Genomic DNA, 22,673 nt, shown 5'->3' with positions numbered 1-22,673 from the left:
TGATCTAACTTGAAAGATAGGATAGGTTACATCTCAGTATAAAGTCACATTGTCATTTTATTTCAAATTTTTATTTGTCTATTATTTAACAGTCACAATTATCCGTTAGCTGTAAACCACGTCTAAACCATTTTCTTAAATAATATGGCGATATAATGTATGCAATAGATGACGCTATTTAAGAATCAATTAGAGCCCTCTATCGTTTGACCGTACATAAGACAGGACATACCTATGTTACTTGCTCTGTGAGAACAACGTCTGTCGGGTCAGCAAGTATATTTAGAAATTTTTGTCAATGGTTTACTAAAGCACTTTACTTTACTAATACTTAATAAAGCACTTTTCAATCGACATCACAAAGCTGTTTAACAAATATAAAAAAAATATAAATAAATCAAGGTTGTGTGTTATACATCTTAAGCAGGAGGATTAGGTATGATTTAAATGCTCTTTAGTCCTTTAGATTTACATGAAATTAAAATGATCACTAAAATATTTATCAATTTTAATGTGTGTTTATAAAAATGTAGCTATGGCTTGTCCAATATGTACAATGATTTGTCAGTTCAGGCAATTATTAAAACATTCAGACAAAACTTAAAAAATAAGACTTTCTCATTTGTGTTGGTAAGGTAGGCCTGTATATAGGATAGTAAATAAAAGATGCATATTTTTCATAATATTTATTTGCAGTAACATTTTTATACATTAAAATTAAAAAGCACTTTAAAATCAGCATATTCGTAGAGATCTAAAATTCTATAAAAATCACAATTTATTAAAAGCCATTAAAACTTTAAAACGTTTTAACTGCCTAAACCGATAGGCACCTTAAAATTGTTTAAAATTGCCAAGTTTAGGCAACGCTACGAACGCATGTGCAAATCACTATTCGATACCTGATTGGTACAATTAAAAAATCAACAATAATCATTTTTATAACAAACAAATAATTTGTTTAACAAATAAATAATTAACAACGACGTGCGGTTACTATTGGAATGCATTTGCACGTCAAAACATGGAATCAACCTTAAATCTAAGTTAAAAGCGGATGCTGGCGAAGCGCCCAACTTAATAGCGGCTCGACAACGTGCAACACGGAGTGTCGCGACAAGCTGTGACGGGTTGCGTCGGGTGGTCTGTGACGCCTGTCACTGTCATCTGTCAACACGTCAAACTGACAGGTGTCAAATTTGACAGATGACAGGTGTCAAAGTGGCGTCAGTGCGCGGGCTAGTGCAGCGGCCACTCGCCGACCTCTTCAGTGGCGGGCTCGCTGGAACCGCTCGCTGCACTTGTGGATGGGGATGGTGTCACTGGAATAAAATATTTTCAATTATAGGCCATGTTAAACAAAAAATAGGAAAATTTAAATAAAGTTTTAATCTGTTTAGACTTATTTAAAAGGCTATTCAAGAAGTCACCTCGATTTAGAGTTATTTAATGGATCAACAGAATTTTATAAAGTGCTAAGAGGCTTATAAATAAGTGCATAAGGATTACATATCCGTACTTTTTTTTAAGAATGTACTTACAATCATTAGGAGCCCCGAACCCCCCACTGATGCTGCTATGGTCGCTGTGCGGGGATTGCCTTTGTCCGTTTCCGTTATTGCAGTGCATATTTCCGTTGTTCCCATTTCCGTTTCCGTTGCCAATGGTGGCGGTAACGGGTTGATTAGTCTTGAAACTGCGCATCAAGGGCTTGTGATTGTCTGTCGGATGTTGCCAGGCCCAGCAGGAACGGCAGAAGTATCTGGAATAAGAAAAAAATTACTTACTTAATCACTATGAAACAAATGACAAGATCCCACAGTAGGATGCGTTCGTGTCGTTGCCAGTCAAAATTTGGCCGCAAGCATTTTTGCCGACTGGCAACCTAGTCGATATATATTCTAACTAGCTGCTCCGCGCGGTTGCACCCCTGTGGCTCGTGATGATATATACCCTATACCCCATAGCCTTCCTCGATAAATGAGCTATCTAACACCGAAAGAATTTTTCAAATCGGACCAGTAGTTCCAGAGATTTGCGCGTTCAACAAACAAACAAACTCTTCAGCTTTATAATATTAGTATTATTAATTATAAATATACATAAAATTTTGGCTTCAACGGAAAAACTGAACGCACTAATTTTGCTGTGGGATCTCTTAAATTACACACGTAACAAGTTTTAGCTCTATCACTCACCTAAAGCATGAAGGTTCTCTGCAGAAGTAGGGCCCTTGGTGCACATTACACAGTGAACACATCGAGTCCTCTAGATATGGGTCCACTTGTACCTGCAACAAGTGATAACTGCGTTAAAAACAACCGAGTTCAAACTTGCACTTGCAACATTTACAAATACAGACAAAAATGCTCATAAAATAAAAACTACTGGGCCTATCCGAATAAAATGTTTATGGGACCAATTCGATGTAAATCGGTTCAGAAACCTCTAGGTAAAGAAAAGTGTATGGAGAATATTAAAGAACGGTCGCTATGAAATTGTAAAAACATTTTACTCTAACGTATTATTTACTAGCTGCTCCGCGCGGTTTCACCCCCGCGACTCTGCTCCTGTTGGTCGTAGAGTGATGCCTTCCTAGATAAATAAGCTATCCAACACCGAAAGAATTGTTCAAATCCGACCAGTAGTTCCCGAGATCAGCGCGTTCAACAAACAAACACTCTTCAGCTAATATTAGTATAGATTTATGGATTTTGTTCCAGAATCTTAGGAGAAAAATTACCTTTCAATATAAAATGTTATCACTATTTCCTCACCTTTTTAGTAAACTTGTCTGTCCGTATCTCCACATAGCCCGCGGAGATGGCTCGCACGTACGAGCGCACGTTGTTGAACGTCACGCGACCAGAACCGATCGGGTACTTGTTCTTGTCTGTGTCTAGGCCTGGGGACAGATACGTTTTATATTTCTGAATCTAAGTTTTCAGCATTATGGAGAATTAAAAAAAATGAAGATTTCCATCTTATTTTCATCATTGTTTGTCTAAGTACGATAAAGAACTTACTATGTACGGCATGTTAAAAGAATTCCCAGCATTAATATTTCTCTAAAATCGGTAATTTTTACCAATCAATGACTTAAATGGGGAACGTGTGTGATACGTGTATGTAACTCGAACTCGCGAACAAATCGTTCTAAAGGGGTCGAGCCGCAACGACCCGTAATTATATTTATCTAGTTTTGTATGTACGTGTGTATATGTGTTTGTGTGTGTATGTGTATATTTGTATGTGTTGTACTTACCAGCATAAACAACTCCCGCGAACAGATCATTCATAATAGTGGCCAGCGCATGCGCAGACAGCATCCCGTGTAGGGCTCCCACGAATACAGTCCTGGTTGGTTCCAACCGCGCTGACCCCCCACGTACCCAGCTGCTGTCGTGTATACTCCACGGAATTACTTCTGCCTGTAAAAATTTCATAGGTTTAAGAATTATTATGAATCCATTTCAGACTACATCACCCGTATATGAACGATACTTCACAAATCTTTCTATTTCTGGATATCTACGGCGGGGATTTACACCTACCTGCGCACACGTGGAGATAAAGTATGTTAAGTTCACGAACTACTCCATTTTGCCGATTCGTCCGAAGGGGAAACCGCGCGTCATTGCTACCAACTTCCCAAATTTAACGAAACTACAAGTGTTTATGGGTAGTGAACACTTATCAGATTGCCCACCTTTTTTTTAAGTGGGGAAATCTTGCATAGATACCCAAGGCCTCCGGGGAAGAGGCCGTGGGTTATGACGGATTTCTACCGACCAAAACCTCCCTGTGTTCCGTCAAGCCGCATCAACAGGGCCACGGGTATAGGTAGAATTCGTCCGTGACATCAGGTTGCCCACCTACAACTTTGGCAAGTTTTTGCCAAACTTCCCAAACTTACCTCTTTAGACTTGCAAGTCCTGGACGAGATGCGATAGTGCCACTTGTTCCCGTTCCTGCGGGAAGCTGCAAGTAACGCGTGCACACATCGCTCGCTCTCGAACGTCACGTACGCGAACCCGCGCGGCCCGTCCGGTACTGTGCCCGTACGACCTGGCCATTCCACGCTGGAAAATATTGGATTATTTTGGAAAATATGTAGGAAATAGAGGTATATCTAGAAATAGAAAGTGTTTTATTTGCCACCAATTACAAAAATATAAATCTTAATAATCTAACACAGAACAGGAAAAAAACATCTAGGAATATCGAAGGTACTTATGTAATACAGAAACATTTTTTTAATAACTAAATTGGTGTAGATTAAGTATCAGATGTTGGAGGATTTTCGATGCAATTCTTCTGAATTAATGAAATGAATGATGAAAGTTAGGATTATAAGGTTTAAAGAAATTTAACTTGTTCCATGTGATCCAGCGACTTTTTGCTGCGGAAATAAATAATTTATCATAAAATACTAATTGTGAATCAATATAAAAATAAAAGAATTCCACTAGAAAATGGAGTAGCGTCCAGCGTACAGATAGCGGTCCGCTTCGCATTAATGCCTCTTCTAACCCTGCTCTACACCAGCCATACATAGCAACAAATACCCACTCCGGGATAATGCCGCCTTCCAAACAGTCGTTAGCTATACACATCTCCACATACCCACTCCAGGACAATGCTGCCTTCCAAACCAAACTAAATAATTGCCAAAAATAACCTGCCCAAAAAACCTGTCCAAATACTCACCGCACAGGATGATAGTTCCTCAGCGCTTGCATCAGCGTATGCTCCGAGATATCCCAGGGCAAGCCTCCCAGGAACACTTTGGGCGAATATCCGCCTCCATCCAACGCACGGGCGGGTAACGGTCCGCTCCATACTAGAGCTGCTTCTTCACCACCCCCTACTGCACCACCTTGGGAAATAGATATTTATGTTACACCTAAGAAAGTTTTAAGAAATTAGTCGTGGTTTTTAAGGAATGGAATAAGATGCCTCTATGTAAGTATTAAATACTGCGAAAGATATATAAAATAAATAAATAAACGATAAAAAGAGCATCGATCCCGTGGGATTTCCAGGATCATCATCGGTTCAGTAGAATTTTCGTGAAAGAGTAACAAACAAACATACACATACATCCATCCTCAGACTAAACAACCGATTTTGATGAATCGAATATAAGTTCTCGTTTATTTTTAATTTTTATACTCGCCACATAGTTAAGTTAATCTTACGAATGTAAATTAATAAAACTAACAATATGTTATGATAATTAAAAAATTGTTTTACTGTAGAGCAATTAGTAAGAGCAATGAATTTAAATGAATTCGCTTTATGGATAAGTTTAATAGAGCCTTCTGGATTAAAACTTACAAAAAGATGACCGGCGAGGTAGCAGCTCTTTTTTACGGTTAACCGTTTGATTTTGTTCCAAGGACCAATGAGATTCAACCTGAAACAAAATAAAAACTCAACACTAAAACACATCTTTTAATGTGCATGTCAGCCAGTGAAATATAAAATAGCATGAAAACCGGTTAGTATCAGCAAAAGCGTACCCTAGAGCTGATTATCCACAACCCTTTAATTTTTTTCTCCAAACAATAATTCCTTAAAGTTTAACACTTTTCCAAAGCTCGTGTAATACTTTTTACACCTTTTCCTGAAACTAACACTTTACACCTATCCCTGAAACTAACTTTTTTTAATAATAACTCAAAAACACATAAGTACCGTAGCATGATACGAAGTAGTAACAGAGGTATGCAGCGAGTCGCAGCTCCGGCCCGGCGTGTGCGATATGTTCTTGGGGGGCAGCGTCAGAGCCTTCTAGAACATTCCAATGATTTTACTGTTCTAGCTGGTAAATGGTTTAATTTAAACTTGCCAACTTTAGACCTGCACAAAATTAAAATAGGACCAACCGGAAGGCACTAACGGAAGCTTGTAAATAAAAAATCATCAAAATCGGTTCAGTCAAGAGTTTATTTATTTATTCTGTTCTGTTCGAGTACTGAGGATCAAACTAAATACAGTCGAATTGAAACCATTTTTTTGAAATCGGTTGAAAATATGCATTTGGAAAATATCTCATATTTGTTCCAAGATTGGGCTTTGCGGAAATAAGACTGATATCATGGAGGTCTCCAGGATCGAACAGTCTAGTATTCATTCCAAATTAAAAAAAAAATATGCTCAATAGGTATAGATATAGGTATAGATTTAGCGGTAAACAACTGCGACACTTAAAAAATGGAATAAATACCATAGGCTTTGAAAATTGACCGTCCGCGTCGTGTACGTATACCAAATTCACTTTGATTAACTTACTGGCCTAAACAGTAAGATTTTAAAACTTACTAAAGAAATCTCTCAGGACGAGAACTAAGGTAATCAAAACATTAAGAATCATGAACAAATTTGCTATAGGAAATTGGTACTTACCAGGCTAGCAACAAGGTCGGTAATGCCCTGGCTGGAGGGTTCCTCCGCCCAACTACCGGGCCGCGCACGCTCACTACAACAATTAAAGAGGGCAATTCATTTTCAGGTACACGTTATATCACTTAATGTACGAATTAGATGTGTATATTTGAACGCACGGAAACAGTTTTAAAATGTACAGTCTAGCAGTTTAATGTTAAATTGATTAAAATAATAGAACATCTAATTTAAAATTCTCGTATCGCGGTGTTTGAAGTTAAACTTCTTCGAAACGGCTTGACCGATTCTCATGAAACTATGCTTATGCACACATGGTAGGTCAGAATCGGACATCTATTTTTCACCCCCCTAAATGATACGAATAAGGCAGAACAACTTCTGACTAGCATTAATATAAAATAAATAGTAACTTTAGTTATTTATAACCCAATTAGTACAGGAAAGCAAAAAAAAAACATCAATACATTCCAAGTAAACCCACTGCCAAAAAAAGTGTAGGAGGGAATACATTGTCTATACCCGGCCCACGGCTTTACTCCCGTGGTAACCAGAAAGGTTATCAATACACTTTTCTTCTGATAAATAGAACATTCGCTATTATTTGTAAATTCGTGAAATAGCTTTTTAAATAAAAATTCTGGTAAATTAGTACACTTGGCTCTATATAATATAGAGCAACTAACATGGCTTGATTGGCAAGACGAACGCAAAACATATTTTCACATTTTTAATAAAAAATATTAAGTGTTAATTAGTACAAATAACGTAGTCACCTGTAGCTAGTAAATGCTGTGGGGTGTCGCGGCGGGAAGCAAGCCGACGGCACTAGCGAGCGAGGGGTCGGCGCAGCCTCCGGGCTCGCCGGCGTGTCCCAGTGCCACTCTTCGCTTTCCTATATAAACTAGACCTTAATAAATTATGTTCTAGAAACTATTTTTACGTATTGTTTCAGAATAGATTATATTCCTTATGTAAATACAGTATGGATGGTATTGTAAAATGTTTGAAAATAAATTTAGATGTAGACAAAAAAAGGAAAAGGAAAAATAGGTTGAAAGTTTTATCGAAAATAAAATATTGCCTTTTCAATAATACAAATTTATGATCATTACAAGTAAGATTTTCTCTAAAAATTTAGGAACATCTTTTGTATTAGGATTCCAAACAATGACGATAAAAACAGCCCAAGATTCGCGTCTAGGAAAATATTTCTTGTTCATAATGATAGTGCGTATGGAAATGAACTGGAGGCCTAGATATTTGAGATTGACATGAAAATCTACGGCCAAGGATCGAGACAGACGATATACGTTATTGACGTCATTACTAACGATTGAATAGGGAAGACGTTTACGGTAAAATAGATAGGGATATAAAATAAAATCCCCGTGAAATCCAAGTAAGCTGAAAATATACCAAGATTTGAAATACGCCATAAAATAGAGCTACAAATTCAAATGGAATAATAAAATTTAATGAACGGCGACAACATTTATCATATCGAACATTTTTAGATCGTATTTTAAGCGGCGATGCACCCGACAAGGTCCAAGGAGACATTTTTCCGGGTCGCGTATTCGCGATTAAAACTGCTTCTGCTTGGCATAAGCCTATACAAATAATATTAAATTGCTAGCCCCATGCCAATAGCCGGCGATACTCAGACGTCTGCCAAGTGCACGATTGCGAACTTTTGTAACCGAAAACAGACTATTGTAACGAAAATACACGCTCTATATTATAATTTATATTCTTAATAGTGCTTAACGTTTAGCCGTTCTTTGAAATGCAATAATTCCAAATTGGGCCCTAAACTGTGGGGAGGGCAACCACGATAAATTATTACATTTATTCAAATTGCTTTTGCGAAACTGAATTTACAAAATAAACGTTTATTTTTCCGACAACTTTACAGAGCTTAGAAAAGCTAAATTTTTATAAAGCACAGGGTTACTCAGAATCTGTGGTTGCGCCAAAAATGAAAAGTTACGATTGCATACATAAGTCAGTGACTGCAATATCAGTGAGTAAAATCAGGTAATACCTACTTGCAATATCCATCTTTTATAAAACTTAAATTTGTACAATGTACATTAAAATTAAAAACAAAGAATAGCTGAAAAATTCGCGCATATTGCAATGAATCATTACCGAATTTTTTTATAAGTTAAATCTATTTTATTCATAATCCAAACTACAGCGCTATTAAAAATGTATTGGATCCATTAAATTATGTCACTGCATTTAAGCCTGAAATGGTGCCGAACATTAAGCGCAGTGCAACTATTTTTAAACTGATTATTGCGAAGTAAATTTAGCAGTCCAGCTTTGATATTGATCTGGCAAAGCTTAAATTTAACCTGCTGAATGTTTAACATTTGACCCTATGCGAATGATTTTAATAAAACTAGTATTTCAGGATTGCTAAGTAAAGTTATTTTGTTCTACAGACTCTGATAAGTAAATTTTTAAACGGACGTTGCTAGTGCATTTTACAACGTCCGTTAATATCTTAATTTTTATATTTTTAACGATCTCATTAACTTGAAAGTACCTACATATTATAACTATTACAATTGATATGATATAACGTCAAACAATAAAGTCGTTCAAAATATCGAGTTGGTTCGTCAAATATACATAAAAAGACTTATTACCCCTTTCCTTTCATTCTGGCTACACGTGGCGTATGTGATTCGATCAAAACGATACAAGACTAATTTGAAGATAATCCGAAATCTCAAGCTAATGCAAGTGCATAGCTTGGGCCTGCATTATTTGGCACGGGCGAGCCATTAATACGGGCTGCCAGCCACCCTCCTACATTAACTGGCATCAAAACGGATGTCGTACGGTATATTATGAACGGACAATAAAACTACAGTGCTTTGTACTCAAATATTGAGAGTTGAGCCACTGCAGAATGCATTAGGGTGCGCCGTTTTATGATGCACGCGTAGCTTTTCAAATAAACGGCCAACGAATGGGGCAAAGTTAAAAAATATTGCCAATTGCGGGGAAGTTGGCGGTAGTTCGCGGAATACTGCGTTAGTCACGACATTTAAATGCAAAGCAAGATTGAAAATATTTGGCGCCCAACGGTGGCTTTTTGGTTTATCTCGTGTATTGGCAAAATTTTATTTCAATTTATAGAGCAGTTGCAGAAAGCTCGCCAAATTAAAAATTTTATTAAAATTTGAGAAAAACACACGCTTTTCTCTATTTGAAATCTAACAAGTACCCTCAATTTAAAAATTTATAAAAACTGTACGTACATTACTGCGCGAGGCCCTTGGGGCCGCTGCTGGTTCCGTGAGCTGAGACGCATCGAATCCCAAAAACTCCGCAAAAGAGCGGCGGTTCTCTCTCGAACCGCCGCCACGACCATTATCCTGTAGAAAGCAGAATATTAACAAGAGCTAACATCTTTGTATGTAGATTTATATTCAGAAAAATGATAATAATTTGTTAATTGTTCATAGATTACCTACAATCTAAAAATTCTATAGAAAATTTTGAAATTGGAAGAATAAGGGTAGACGAAAAAAAAAACGAAGGTACATAAAAAGACCGTTAATTTAAATATGCGCGCGATATTCAAATAAATTTATAGAATTTAAACTAACCAGACGAAAAAGCAACAAAGTTCAAAAGCTAAAACAACTGCCAAGCACTTGGTAAAAATTACCAACCTGTTGCAGAAGCGGCATGGCGCCGCCGAAAAGTTTCAATTGCCGATGAGTATCCAAACTAGCAGAGTTTCCTGCTGACTTGTTCACGCGTTGGTTCCACTCCGACAACTGCCGGCGACACCGAGCGCAGCGCAGCACGAAGCGCACCCCCCCACCACGCTCCCCACCAATCGTGAAAGGGGTGGTAAACCACGCCTACTTTCATATCAAGTTGATATTTTTTAATTCAAACAAATAAAAACAACCCCTAAATTGATTTTATTATTATTAAAAAATATTTTCATTATTATTTATCAAAACTTGAAAAAGATAATACACATATAATATAATAAATTTGAAAACATTCGAATTGAGTTTCCCGCGCATTTTGTTCTAAAATTAGCCAGCAGAGAGCGCATGCGTCAACATCGCGAAGTTATTTTGGATAGTTCAAATATTGATGAAATCTAATTTTAACTTAGATAATTTGGCGGATTTTAAATATTATACTTCTCATGAATATAAAAATAAATTATCAACGATGAATGAAGAAAAACTAGAGACATCTGGGGAAGAAAATTGAAAAGTCGCGCAGTTCAAAAAAATATAGCTATTTCTTGTAAACAAATATCATTATTATGTTTAATATTATTTCCAAATAATTTTTAAAAAATCATGCGAATTATGTCTTCAATATGGCATAAATAAAAAAAATTACACTTCGAAATTCGAACTTACAGGTATACCTATGAAGGTTTCTGTTTTTGAAAATTCGTTAATTAATGTTAATCACATCAAAGTGTTTTAAACAACATTTTTTATTTGTGTTAAAAAAATATAAAACTAATTTGTTTGATTTCATATAATATGATACACTATATGCTGGATTAAGTTGTGTGAACCGGTGGTGGAATTCTACTGATAAAAGGTAAATTTATAAAATAATTTTGTAACAATTGTATTGTCAAAAAGGCACAATGATATGATGATTTTAATCAATATATTCTTATTATTTATTTTAAAAGTTCATGGTGGGACATAAATAAACACCACGAGTCCCATAACAATCAAATTTATAAAATAAATTAAGCAATTAAAAATGTTTATTCCCACTACAAGCCGATAAGTTGGCGAATCAAAGTATAGAGGATTGTAGTTAGGCGAGTTAAAATAAAATTTATAACTGAAATCTAGTAATATTTATTTGCTTAAAACATGGTACAGAGAGATGTCAAAATATTTGATTGTTCATCATGTTTTGCTTACTCTAAAGCATGCAAATACTGTCTCAATTTAAATTAAATACAATATTGAAATTAAATCACATTATAATGAATTGGTATTTAATTTATGTAGTAACTCCCTAGCTGGTATAATATTATCTTCTCATACACAACACTTATCAGTACCGTTTTAAGTGAAAGGATAAACATACATTCAAACATCCTTACAAACCTTCCTTAGCGGTAGGATTAAGTGAAAATTAACATGTTAGAAATTAGAATATCAGTGAAATAAAACAACCCCTTTATTATTATATTTTTATTCTTGCAACCCAAACAAGGGTGTAAGCATAGTCCCCATGTGGCCAGAAGCTGTCCTAGGCCGTTGTATGGGGCCTCTTTCATCCGCGTATATATAGGGCAGGCGTAGGATCCAGTAAGCTGAAGCACTGAGTTTTATGGGCCCTTCTGAATCTGGCTGAGGTATGAATATCGGCCCAAGGGGTACTGGTTGCACCTGAAATGAGGACTTGTTAATTCACAGTGTTTTAAAGGCGTGTTGGAGAAAAGGTATCGAAGTGCGTAGAAATAAATTATATTGCTACGTTTTGTGGTCGTCGAATAGCATGTCGTCCATTACACGAATTTCATTGTGTTCTTTCTATGATAGTCGTCTACACCAATATTATAAAGAGGAAAACTTTGTTTGTTTGATTGTAATGAATAGGCTCATAAACAACTGGACCGATTTTAAAAATTCTTTCACCATTCGAAAGCTACATTATCCACGAGTAATATAGGATAGGTTTTATCCCGGAAATTCCACGGGAACGGGAACTATGCGAGTTTTTCTTTGAAACCGCGGGCGGAGCCGCCGGCGGAAAGCTAGTCAGTCATAAGACGAATTTAGAGATAGTGGTAGATCATATACAATGGATACATAACAATTATGGATCGCTCGAATGTTACATATTTCTTCCCTTTACATGGACACATTTCCAGCCAGCCAGAATTAATCACATAGGCCAAGAGTAGAGATCCCCAATTACCTTCAGCTGCATCGTCACATGCACGCTAGCCTTCGGCGTGACAACATGCAAGCGCATGAGCTGTGCCAACATGGCACTAGGTCGGCATATGCACGGCGCGAACAGGGGCATGGCACTAGCATCTAGCCATGCTCCCCCCCACAGATCATATAACTTGCACTACATAGGGCTATCCCCCCACCTTCCTTCTTCCAATTAATTACCTTCGGTTGCAGCGTGACATGCACGCTAGCCTTCGGCGTGACAACATGCAGGCGCATCAATTGCGCTAGCATGGCACTAGGGCGGCATATGCACGGTGCGAATAATGGCATGGCACTAGCATCTAGCCGTGCCCCCACCTCCATGTTACATATAACCTAGCCCTATGCAATAAGCCCCCCCCCCCCCTCCCCTTAAAAATTTCCTGTGGATTGCACTGGCAGCTAACCGTGCCCCCGCCCTCAAGTGACATAGTTGAGCACTACATAGGGCTATCCCCTCCTTCTTCCAATAAATTACCTTCGGTTGCAGCGTCACATGCACGCTAGCCTTCGGCGTGACAACATGCAAGCGCATGAGCTGTGCCAACATAGCAATGGGCCGGCATATGCACGGCGCGAATAACAGCATGGCACATATTACCTAGCCCTATGCAATAAGCCCCCCCCCCCCCCCTCCCCATCAAAATTTCCTGTGGATTGCACTGGCAGCTAACCGTGCCCCCGCCCCCATGTGACATAGTTGAGCACCACATATGGCTATCCCCCTCCCTCTTCCAATGAATTACCTTCGGTTGCAGCGTGACATGCACGCTAGCCTTCGGCGTGACAACATGCAAGCGCATGAGCTGTGCCAACATGGCACTAGGGCGGCATATGCACGGTGCGAATAATGGCATGGCACTAGCAGCGAGTCGTGCCCCCGCCCCCACGCCCGTGGCCCCGGGACCGCCCCACGCTGTCCCGCCCCCGTTTACCACTGTGTCCGGGGACGACATCATGAACCTGGAAAAGAATTTACTGTGTGTTTTTTTTTTATTCAAGATAGGGAAACGCTTGACCACAATCTCGCCTGATGGAAAGCTAAGATGCGGTCTAAGATGGTACGCGCTTCCCTAGTAGGCACCGGTTCACTCTTCGTTTGAAGTAGTAGTAGTGAGTACCGGATATAAGGTATTTCAGAAAAAGATGCTATTCGTAGCAAACAAGTCTATCCTTTACGATTTTATATGGCGAAACGCGGTTCAAATAAAGAAAGTTTTTGTGCGTGTAATTTTAGTTTACCATATTATCATACAGTAAGGGAAACACAAAATCATAGAAATTGTTTCGATTACAAAATTAACTTTAATGAATATAATAAGACATCTAAAATAATGTAAACATAAAATGTAAAAGACCACCAACATATTATTCAAGAAATATGAACATATTTTTTTAAATACCTTAAATTGTGAAAACAAACTGAAGTGTCTCATTACAAAAAAAATGTATGCGTGTACTAGTGTACACAAGTAAGAAGTGTAACTTCTTTATGACCTTATTTTTCAAAAAATAATTTACTATTTAGCCCATTGAGTCCCGAGCGGCCCGATCGGACCACGACACAATAGACTTTCTATTGTGTCTGTGATTCCGGGGGCTGAGTTATTAAGCAACTTTACAGAAATACGTCGCATCACACGTGGTAGGGATAAGAAAAAGATGGCGCGAAACGGAAAAATGTCACGCGTAACGAAAAAATGTTACACTAAATTTTTTTCCAACACCAATAAAGAAGTTTCACTTCAAAAAAATACCAATATAGATAGAAAAAATCATTACCTGTGTCCTCTAGGGCATTCATACTCAAAGCCAATAAATATCTTGACAGTAAGGTTGTGTGGTGCGCCGCCCTTGCCGCGCCCTCTAGTGGACGTGCGCCATACATTCGCTTGCTCCATGCTGTAAAACAATTAATGTTATTTAGAAAACTTGTTACTGCAGTAATGAAAATAAAAAAAATATGTGCGTGTACTAGTGTACACACGTAAGAAGTAAAACTTCTTTATGACCTTATTTTTCAAAAAATAATCTACTATATGCAACTTTACAGAAATACGTTGAATCACGCGTGGTAGGGATAAGAAAAAGATGGCGCGTAACGGAAAAATGTCACGCGTAACGAAAAAATGTTACACTAAATTTTTTCCAACCCCGATAAAGAAGTTTCACTTCAATTAACAAATTGATTATTAAATAATGACGAGATTTAGATGGCAACTTGAATTAGATATCTTTTGTATCTATCAACTATTTTGTTAACCGTATTTCTCTGTAAGTGATTCAAATATCTTGAGAAATAATTGATATTTTAACAATGACGAGATATGGCAACTTTAATAAGGATTATGGAAAAGGAATAAGACGTAAAAGAGTAGTAACTGTAAGGAGAAAGTTCAGTAAAACGAATCAAAATGTTTATATTGCATTCCACACATTCAAAATTTCTACTAGAAGTTCTTGGCAAAATTTCTTCAAATCAACTATTGTTCTACTGCAAAATTTTTCATCTAGACACTTTTTTTAACTCACCGCACAGTACAATCCCACGGCAGCAAATAGTTAGTATGTGGCAGGAACCCAGGCTGCAAGTGTTCAGGCAGACCCAAACTATGGGAGTACAGGGACGAAGCTCCCAAACATACCAGAGACCAGCTCGGGAAAGGTGGCAATAGACCAGCCGGGCTTGTCATGTGCAACATGCCCGGTAAGTACTCTGTTGTTGATGGCTGCCGGCTTATTGCTTTCTCTGTGAAAGCGTTTAAAAAATATATTTTTAGTTGTATAATTTTAATGACATGTTTACTAAATAATACACTGATTATTTAAATTTTTTTTTATTGGTTAATGTTGCAGTTACCCTATACTATAGGCTATAAGCTATGTTTCAGTTAATCTATACTAATACACTCACCGGCACGGAATCTTGGCCACTGCAAATTTTTGCGTAAAATAACACTATTTCTTTTCTACTACAAAATTCAATAAAAATTTAATCAAAACTAGTTACTTTAATGTTTTTACTAACTTTTAGTAATAATTGGAAGTTAATAAGAAGTACTTCCGAGTAGATATGAATTAAACAAGAATTTACGCTTTTCCTGTGAAATTTAAATGATTTCTTAAAAAATGCTAAAAAATTAGAAAGAACGTTTCCATAAAAAAAATTGAACCTTTTAATAAAGGGTGTTTCCTTCTCTTGCCTTAAACACTGTTTGCATCCAGTCTGGCATACTCTAGAAGACATTTTTGGAGACCACTTGAGCTATAGTGTACCAAACGGCCCCAGCTGTATTTCTAAGCTCATCTAACATTAGTGCTGGGTTGGAATCGAACTTTATATTTCTTTTAAGCATGTCCCAGATGTGTTCTATTGGATTAAGATCCGGGCTACGAGCTGGCCACTCCAATTTTTCAATAATAACCTCTTAAAGGTACTCTTATACGTATCGTACGACACGCGGACGTGCGTTATAGTGTATAAGTAGCAAATTTTCTTCACTGATAAACCTGTAATAGGGCTGAACATGTTCCTGGAGAATTTCCTCGATGTACCTGATCAAATTTAAGCCATTATCTACGATAAATAACTCCGTGCGAGCATCGGAACTTATACCTCCCCATACCATTATTGACCCTCCATGAAAAATCGCATTTTGAGTGTGGTGATGTGTGAAAACCTCTCTTCTCGTCTCCTCTATACTGACTGTTGGCTATCAGAAGCTCGTAAAGTGCCTTAGCAGCCATCTGTGAACACCCCACGAGCGCACTGGCTGTGGGTCCAGTTTTCATGTTCTCGTGCAAAACGAAGACGTGCTTCTCTGTGATGTCTGAGGAGTTCTGGACGGCGTGCTGGTCTGCAAACCTTCAAATTAACTTCTTTCATTAGTCTTCTCACCGATTGCTCACTCAAATTTATTATCCTGGTGTTTTAGAGCCGGTGGCGTATCCTAAAAACTGTCAGAAAGCCATTTCTGAGTATCTCTCGAACAATAAACGGGTCTTCTCGGGCTGATGCGCACCTCACACCTTCATTTCCTGGTCTGCACATGTGGCTGCCAGTCTCCTGGTATCTTCTCCATGCATAGTGCATCGCTAAACGAGGTACATACTGTACATTAGGTACTTTACGTTGCGGCAGTCATTGGTCTAACATTGTGATAGCCTGAGTAGGTTGTTCAGATGTTAATGGCATTTTTTATTGTTTGTTATGATCATTGACTACAGTACAACAATAAAAATATCTTAAAACGGCATAAACGATATCAAAAAAAGTTTAAAACGAACAATTCGTAACTTCGGCTTAACCGCACAAATCGCAAATTTCGAGTAACTCTTAAAAAGTGGTAAAAGATTATTCTCAAACTCAATGATTTCTTACCATAAAATTAAACAAATAATATGTTAACATATCTGCATACAAAAAAATCGTGAAAAACACTTCAAACTTTTTTTATCGGCAAATTTGTAAGTGGCCAAGATTCCGTGCCGGTGAGTGTATTATAAAGCTGAAGACTTTGTTTGTTTGATTGTTTGTTTGAACACGCTAATCTCAAGGACTACGGGATCGATTTTGAAAAATTCTCGGTATTGGATAGCCCATTTATCGAGGAAGGCTATAGGCTATATATCATCACGCTAAGCGGAGCCACGCGGGCGAAACCGCGGTGCGCAGCTAGTTTAAAATATCAAGCACTTAGAATGACGCAGCAAATATAAAATAAGACAATTTAATTAAAATTATATCCAAAGAAAGACAAAAAAAATACTTTCATTGCTAGTTACACAGAAAAATATGTAGGAACATTACAATTGCCGGAATATATCCGACTCCAAGGACCATCAGTAAATCAACCTTTAGCTGTATCTTCTCTGACCGGCATCACATCAATAGCATCATCACTGCAAGCAGGTTCTTCTTCCTCCTCCTCATCCTTTTCAGAGCCTGGAGACAGTTCATCCGGTGGAGACCAGCCTTCGGAACGCGGGGGCGAAGCACCCGGTGACTCTGCGGAATCGTCGTCCACTTGAGACTCCAGTCTTTCTTGGGTTTCTTGTGAAGATCCTTTTAGTGATGCCGCTCTGGAAAATGATCGAAATAGGCGGTGGAAGTTTTTGATAACATTTCGAAGGTAACGTGACTGAACTTTTTTTGTTGAACTCTGTAGCAAAATTAAAATATGTATTAACATAAAATTTATTACTAGTCGCCTAACTTCAGCGTTAATCTTTGTAGTTCTATCAGAATGACTAATTTTAAGTTAAATAAAAAATGTGTGCGTGTACACACGTAAGAAGTGAAACTGCTTTATGACCTTATTTTTCAAAAAATAATTTACTACATGCAACTTTACAGAAATACGTCGAATCACGCGTGGTAGGGATATGAAAAAGATGGCGCGTAACGGAAAAATGTCACGCGTAACGAAAAAATGTTACACTAAATTTTTTCCAACCCCGATAAAGAAGTTTCACTTCAATGATACAGACATTTGTATTCTGCTAATAATTTGCTAGCATTCTATAGTTATTTACAATTCATTCGGTGTTTTTGGTACACCAAAAACAAAACCGGATAATACAAAGCACAGATAATTTGCTTATAACTATCAACTAACCTAAAACTCGGCGTAGACGGTTGGAAAACAGGAAATTCCACATTTTGCAGCGTATTACACACACCACACTCTTCCGCCGCGTAAGTGTAGAAGGTGTAGTTCGCCATTTTGACCGTGTAAGGGTCGTCCCGGGAACACTTGCTGCGACCGCAGTTGCACACGCTTATGTAGCGGACGCCGGATGAGTGGTCTTTGGAACTGTCACTGTGAAATAATTTTTTATTATGTAGAAGGGGTAAATAAGTAAATATGATAAAAAATAAAATAGAGGGGAGGGGTTAAAGGGGGAGTATTTTTCGATAAAAGTTAATGAACTGGTGATCTTTGGTGCTGTCACTGTAATAGAGGTTTTAGTTAGAGGGTACATAGCGAGTAATTTTCGATAAGTTTAATAAATTTTGACTGGAAATGTGAATATTTTCTTATGTAAAAGATTTCAACCGGCTTCAAAAAAAGAAGAAGGTTCTCATTTCGACTGTATTTTTTTACTATTACTATTACCTTTCCGACTTTCTTCATTTTTTTTAAGTGAAACTTCATGGCAATACCATCACGTCATGGACGACGTAAGGCGACGATTTTGATATCTCTGAATCTTGTCAAAGAAGTTTCACTTCTGACACGTGCGCTCGGAACACACGCTCTTTTTTAACTTTATTTACTTTACTCACTGGTCAGGGTTGATACAGGGGTGCGAAGTGAGCGAGGGTGCTTCACACAAGCGCCTCGTGCGCCAGGTGGCAGCACACGCGGTACTCAAGCGGGCCCTAGTGGCCCACGAGCCATTTCTACTATGAACCCACTTTTTTTTGGAGTTGCTCTTCATTTCCCCTTCCCTCCAGAGGAAGGGACTTTTGTATTAGGTAAAAGTATTTTTATTTTCATCATTTTTTTTGTGTCGACTATAGACACACTTCTGGTAGTATCACCACCATCCCCCCACATATCTACATACTCACTGGTCAGGGTTGATACAGGGGTGCGAAGTGAGTGAGGGTGCTTCACACAAGCGCCTCGTCCGCCAGGCGGCAGCACACGCGGCACGCAGGCGGGCCCGGGCGCCGCGCGCTAGCGGCCCGCGGGCCATTGCCGCTACTACCCCTAGGGCTACTGTTACCTGGGATATTTAGTAGTTTTATTATTAGCCAACATACCTTCGAATATTAAGAAAAATGATTTTTTTTTGGCAATTTTTGGTAACTCAATTCCAACTAAAAAGGTTAAGCAGATGGACGTGTAGGTGTGAAACACGAAGGAAACAACAAGTTGAAAACCATCATTAAAATATTTAGACCTACTTAATAAATTTGAGTTTTCAGAAAAATGCAAGAAATGCAAAAATAAAATAAAATTAAGTTCATTTCCAGTCACCCTTTTACAACTTTAATAATATGTAATGCTCTAATTTATTAATAACTCAGCCCCCGGAATCACAGACACAATAGAAAATCTATTGTGTCGTGGTCTGATCGGGCCGCTCGGGGCTCAATAGGTTAAAAAAAAAGTTACTAATACATTATCACTTACCTTATGAGCATGATGTTGGCTTGAATAGTGAGATGGTAGACCTTCAGCATAAGATGCTTGAGCTATAGGCAATACCTGTAAAAAATAATTAAAATTGTTTTTCAAATGAAAATCAACCTTAGCACATACTTATAGAGCACAATTTACCTTAGCACACCTAGCTTGCGAGAATCTAACATCAGTAGCCAAAGCGTCAAACAGGGCTCCACTTGCTTCCTGGTCTTCATCAACTTTCGGAGACTCCTTCAAATAGACTGGGGTTAGAGCTTGAGCGGCCGAACGCCATGAACTTGCACTAGGTAGCTGAAATAAAATAACCCTGGATATCAAGGTTTATTAGCATATTTATATGTACATTTGAATGTACGTACATTAGTTTTAAGAAATTATTTAATATTTTAATAAAACACAATTTAAATATGACAAAATTATTCATATAAGCCGCGACTCCGTCCGCGCGGAAAAATTAAGAAAAATTAAGTTTTATTTTTTTTCTACGTATTTTTCCGGGATAAAAAGTATCCTATTTTATGCCCAGGATAATAAGGTATAATTATACCAAGTTTCATCGAAATAGAACCGTTAGTTTTTACGTGATGCCTTCACATACAGACAGACAGACAGACAGACAAAAATTTATTTAATCACATATTTGGGTTTGGTGTCGATCCAGTAACACCCCCTGCTATTTATTTTTTCAATATTTTCAATGTACAGAATTGACCCTTCTACAGATTTATTATATGTATAGATATGAATGATGTTGTTTTTAAGATATAACTGAGATTTACATGAAAACCTATTTATTCCTCACTTCACAAGGTATCAAAATAGCAATAATGTAAGATTTATCTTATTATAAATATGTGACAACTCAATTTATTTTAATTAAAATTAAATATCCATTCCATATACCTCAAAAAACGATGTGCTCATAGCATATTTCCCGACGTTATCATCGAAACCTTCTCCAAATGCCACATCCAGATGTGTCTGTAGAAATTGCCCAAAAGTTGGTCGAGCTGTGACCTCAGTTTGTGTGCCTGAACACAATTGCACAAGCCCTCTCACTAGAGAACTCATATCCCTAGCGTTTCCATTGTTTTCTTCAGCACTTATGTATACAAATTCCTCATTTTTGGGTATTGCAAATAGTGATTTGGCACTGAAATATCAAATTATTAATGATAATAACACAATTCTTTGTATTTACATGTGTCATGTTATATTTTCGAAATAATTTTTAATTTTTCATAAATTAAAAAATGTCTGCAAAGTTCATTATGTCCTGTGAGAAAGTCTCTCCAATATTGCTCTAGCAATTTTAATGAATATAAGTACAATGTTTTAGGAAAAAAAATGTGTGCGTGTACTAGTGTACACACGTAAGAAGTGAAACTTCTTTATGACCTTATTTTTCAAAAAATAATTTACTATAGATATGCAACTTTACAGAAATACGTCGAATCACGCGTGGTAGGGATAAGAAAAAGATGGCGCGTAACGGAAAAATGAAACGCGTAACGAAAAATGTTACACTAAATTTTTTTCCAACCCCTTTATAGAAGTTTCACTTCAAAAAATTATTTCAATCATTTATATAACAATCTATTATTCTTACCACACATTAGTAATAATCCTAGCTTTCCTCAAGATAAAGTATATCTGGTCCTCCACAGCATGCTCCAGCCGTTTCAAACCTGCTGGGTTCTTGCGTAGTGGTGTTGGGGCTCTTCTGAAGTGGAACAGGAGGCGAGGACAGCAGGATCTACCGTGGGCCTCCCAAGCTCCAGATACACCAGCATCCAGTAAGGCTGTTGTTGTTAGACCCGTTAACTCATTTCTGTGAATAGAAAGTGTTAAATTAAAATATGTAAGTTATGCTTGTTCATATTATGATTGTATTTTGTAATATACTGCTTATTAATTTAATAAATTTAAATATTTACATAAAAAATATATAATATATATTCATAAAAAATAAAAAATATATAGTTATAAGAAAAATAATTAAATTGAATATCTATATAATACAGGTAAATGGCAAAAATATATAATGACGTTTCAAAAGTGCTTCTAGAAAAAGTCTTATTGAATAAATAAATGTTTGAATATGAATATCTATTAAAATTAATTTAGTATATTTTAAGCAAAATAAGTTTACTTTACAATGTCTTACAATAAGATTAATCTTTAATATTAAAATATTAATTCCCAGTAACTTACCTATAAGCATCCACAGCTTTAAACAACTGCAAATACCCCAAATCAAATACTGGAGTGGGAGATGACAATATAACAATGTGACACAAATGAAAAAGCAGGGCTATTGCTTTACAAGAATCAATCGCCAGTTCGCCAGACGCGACAAGCCAGTGTGCCGCATCTGCATCTTTGACTGTACTAGTTGAGTTATCATTTAAATCCTCTGCGAGGGCTGTTAACTGCTTTGTGTCGAGATATGTGACTGCGTGAAGGTAGAGTATGCTTTGCCTTTCATCCCAGTGACATTGGATACCATTCTGAAAGTAACTTTATATGAATTGGAGACAGGAAACATAAAAGTGACAACAAATAACCAAACTTTAAATAAACACAAAGTATTCAATATTTAGTAATACAGATTGAGGAAAATAGTATAAATATGCCTTACTTCTTCCCAGGCAGGTACAGTTACTAGAGGACTAGCTTTATTTGGATATCGATAGGGAGACTTTCCTATTATTCCGACTACAACTATGCGGTCCTTATTGGAAAATTCTGGTATGTCGCTTATTGAAAACACTTTCATCGTTTGCTTTTTTACTTTCTATATTATATGCCTAACTTCATTGATAGCATTAGTCTTATTATTTAACTATAATAATTATTTAAATATTTAAAGATTTTACAAATTGAACAACTTTTCCGATTGTCAAAATCGTAAACATGTCAATTGTCAATGCGAAATTGACGTTTCAACTTTCAAAGAATAATCAGAGGAATAATAGATAAGATAAATAGGTAGGTAGGTAGCTTATAGTTATGTTATGAATCATCACTCGACTTCTACAAGAAAGTGTAAATTTTTCTTGTATAAGTCAGTTCTTTAGAGAAACGAATCTTCAATGGCGGCGCTTATCATTCCCTCTCGCTCACACACGGCCGTACG

The 22,673-nt window shown here is 37.2% G+C and overlaps 2 protein-coding genes across 3 annotated transcripts; both read right to left on the bottom strand.

Annotated features, from left to right (window-relative positions):
- Positions 1-676: 676 nt before the first annotated feature.
- On the bottom strand, positions 677-10,197 carry LOC123694927 (cytoplasmic polyadenylation element-binding protein 1). Of its 2 annotated transcripts, none has more exons than XM_045640559.1 (13): positions 10,104-10,197; positions 9,687-9,803; positions 7,185-7,303; positions 6,412-6,484; positions 5,701-5,796; positions 5,341-5,419; positions 4,711-4,879; positions 3,917-4,082; positions 3,266-3,431; positions 2,778-2,905; positions 2,199-2,290; positions 1,542-1,762; positions 677-1,322 (listed from the first exon to the last, which is right to left on the bottom strand). In XM_045640559.1, exons 1-13 carry the CDS (start codon positions 10,119-10,121, stop codon positions 1,240-1,242), a joined length of 1,527 nt encoding a protein of 508 aa, XP_045496515.1. In that variant the 5' UTR covers positions 10,122-10,197; the 3' UTR covers positions 677-1,239. The 2 variants fall into 2 exon arrangements, with proteins under 2 accessions (XP_045496515.1, XP_045496516.1); XM_045640560.1 differs by having other exon boundaries at positions 5,701-5,793.
- A 1,412-nt stretch (positions 10,198-11,609) lies between these two features.
- Positions 11,610-22,433, bottom strand: LOC123694913 (protein SMG8). The gene is made up of 13 exons (XM_045640536.1): positions 22,176-22,433; positions 21,749-22,044; positions 21,144-21,365; positions 20,438-20,687; positions 19,670-19,825; positions 19,523-19,597; positions 18,955-19,112; positions 17,996-18,199; positions 17,233-17,459; positions 14,910-15,126; positions 14,160-14,279; positions 13,124-13,340; positions 11,610-11,822 (listed from the first exon to the last, which is right to left on the bottom strand). The coding sequence occupies exons 1-13, from the start codon at positions 22,311-22,313 to the stop codon at positions 11,625-11,627; spliced, it is 2,478 nt and encodes an 825-aa protein (XP_045496492.1). The 5' UTR covers positions 22,314-22,433; the 3' UTR covers positions 11,610-11,624.
- Between the last annotated feature and the right edge of the window lie 240 nt (positions 22,434-22,673).

This window comes from Colias croceus, chromosome 10, assembly GCF_905220415.1.
Source record: "Colias croceus chromosome 10, ilColCroc2.1".
Classification (NCBI taxonomy): domain Eukaryota; kingdom Metazoa; phylum Arthropoda; class Insecta; order Lepidoptera; family Pieridae; genus Colias; species Colias croceus.
This window is presented reverse-complemented; position numbering and strand designations above follow the sequence as displayed.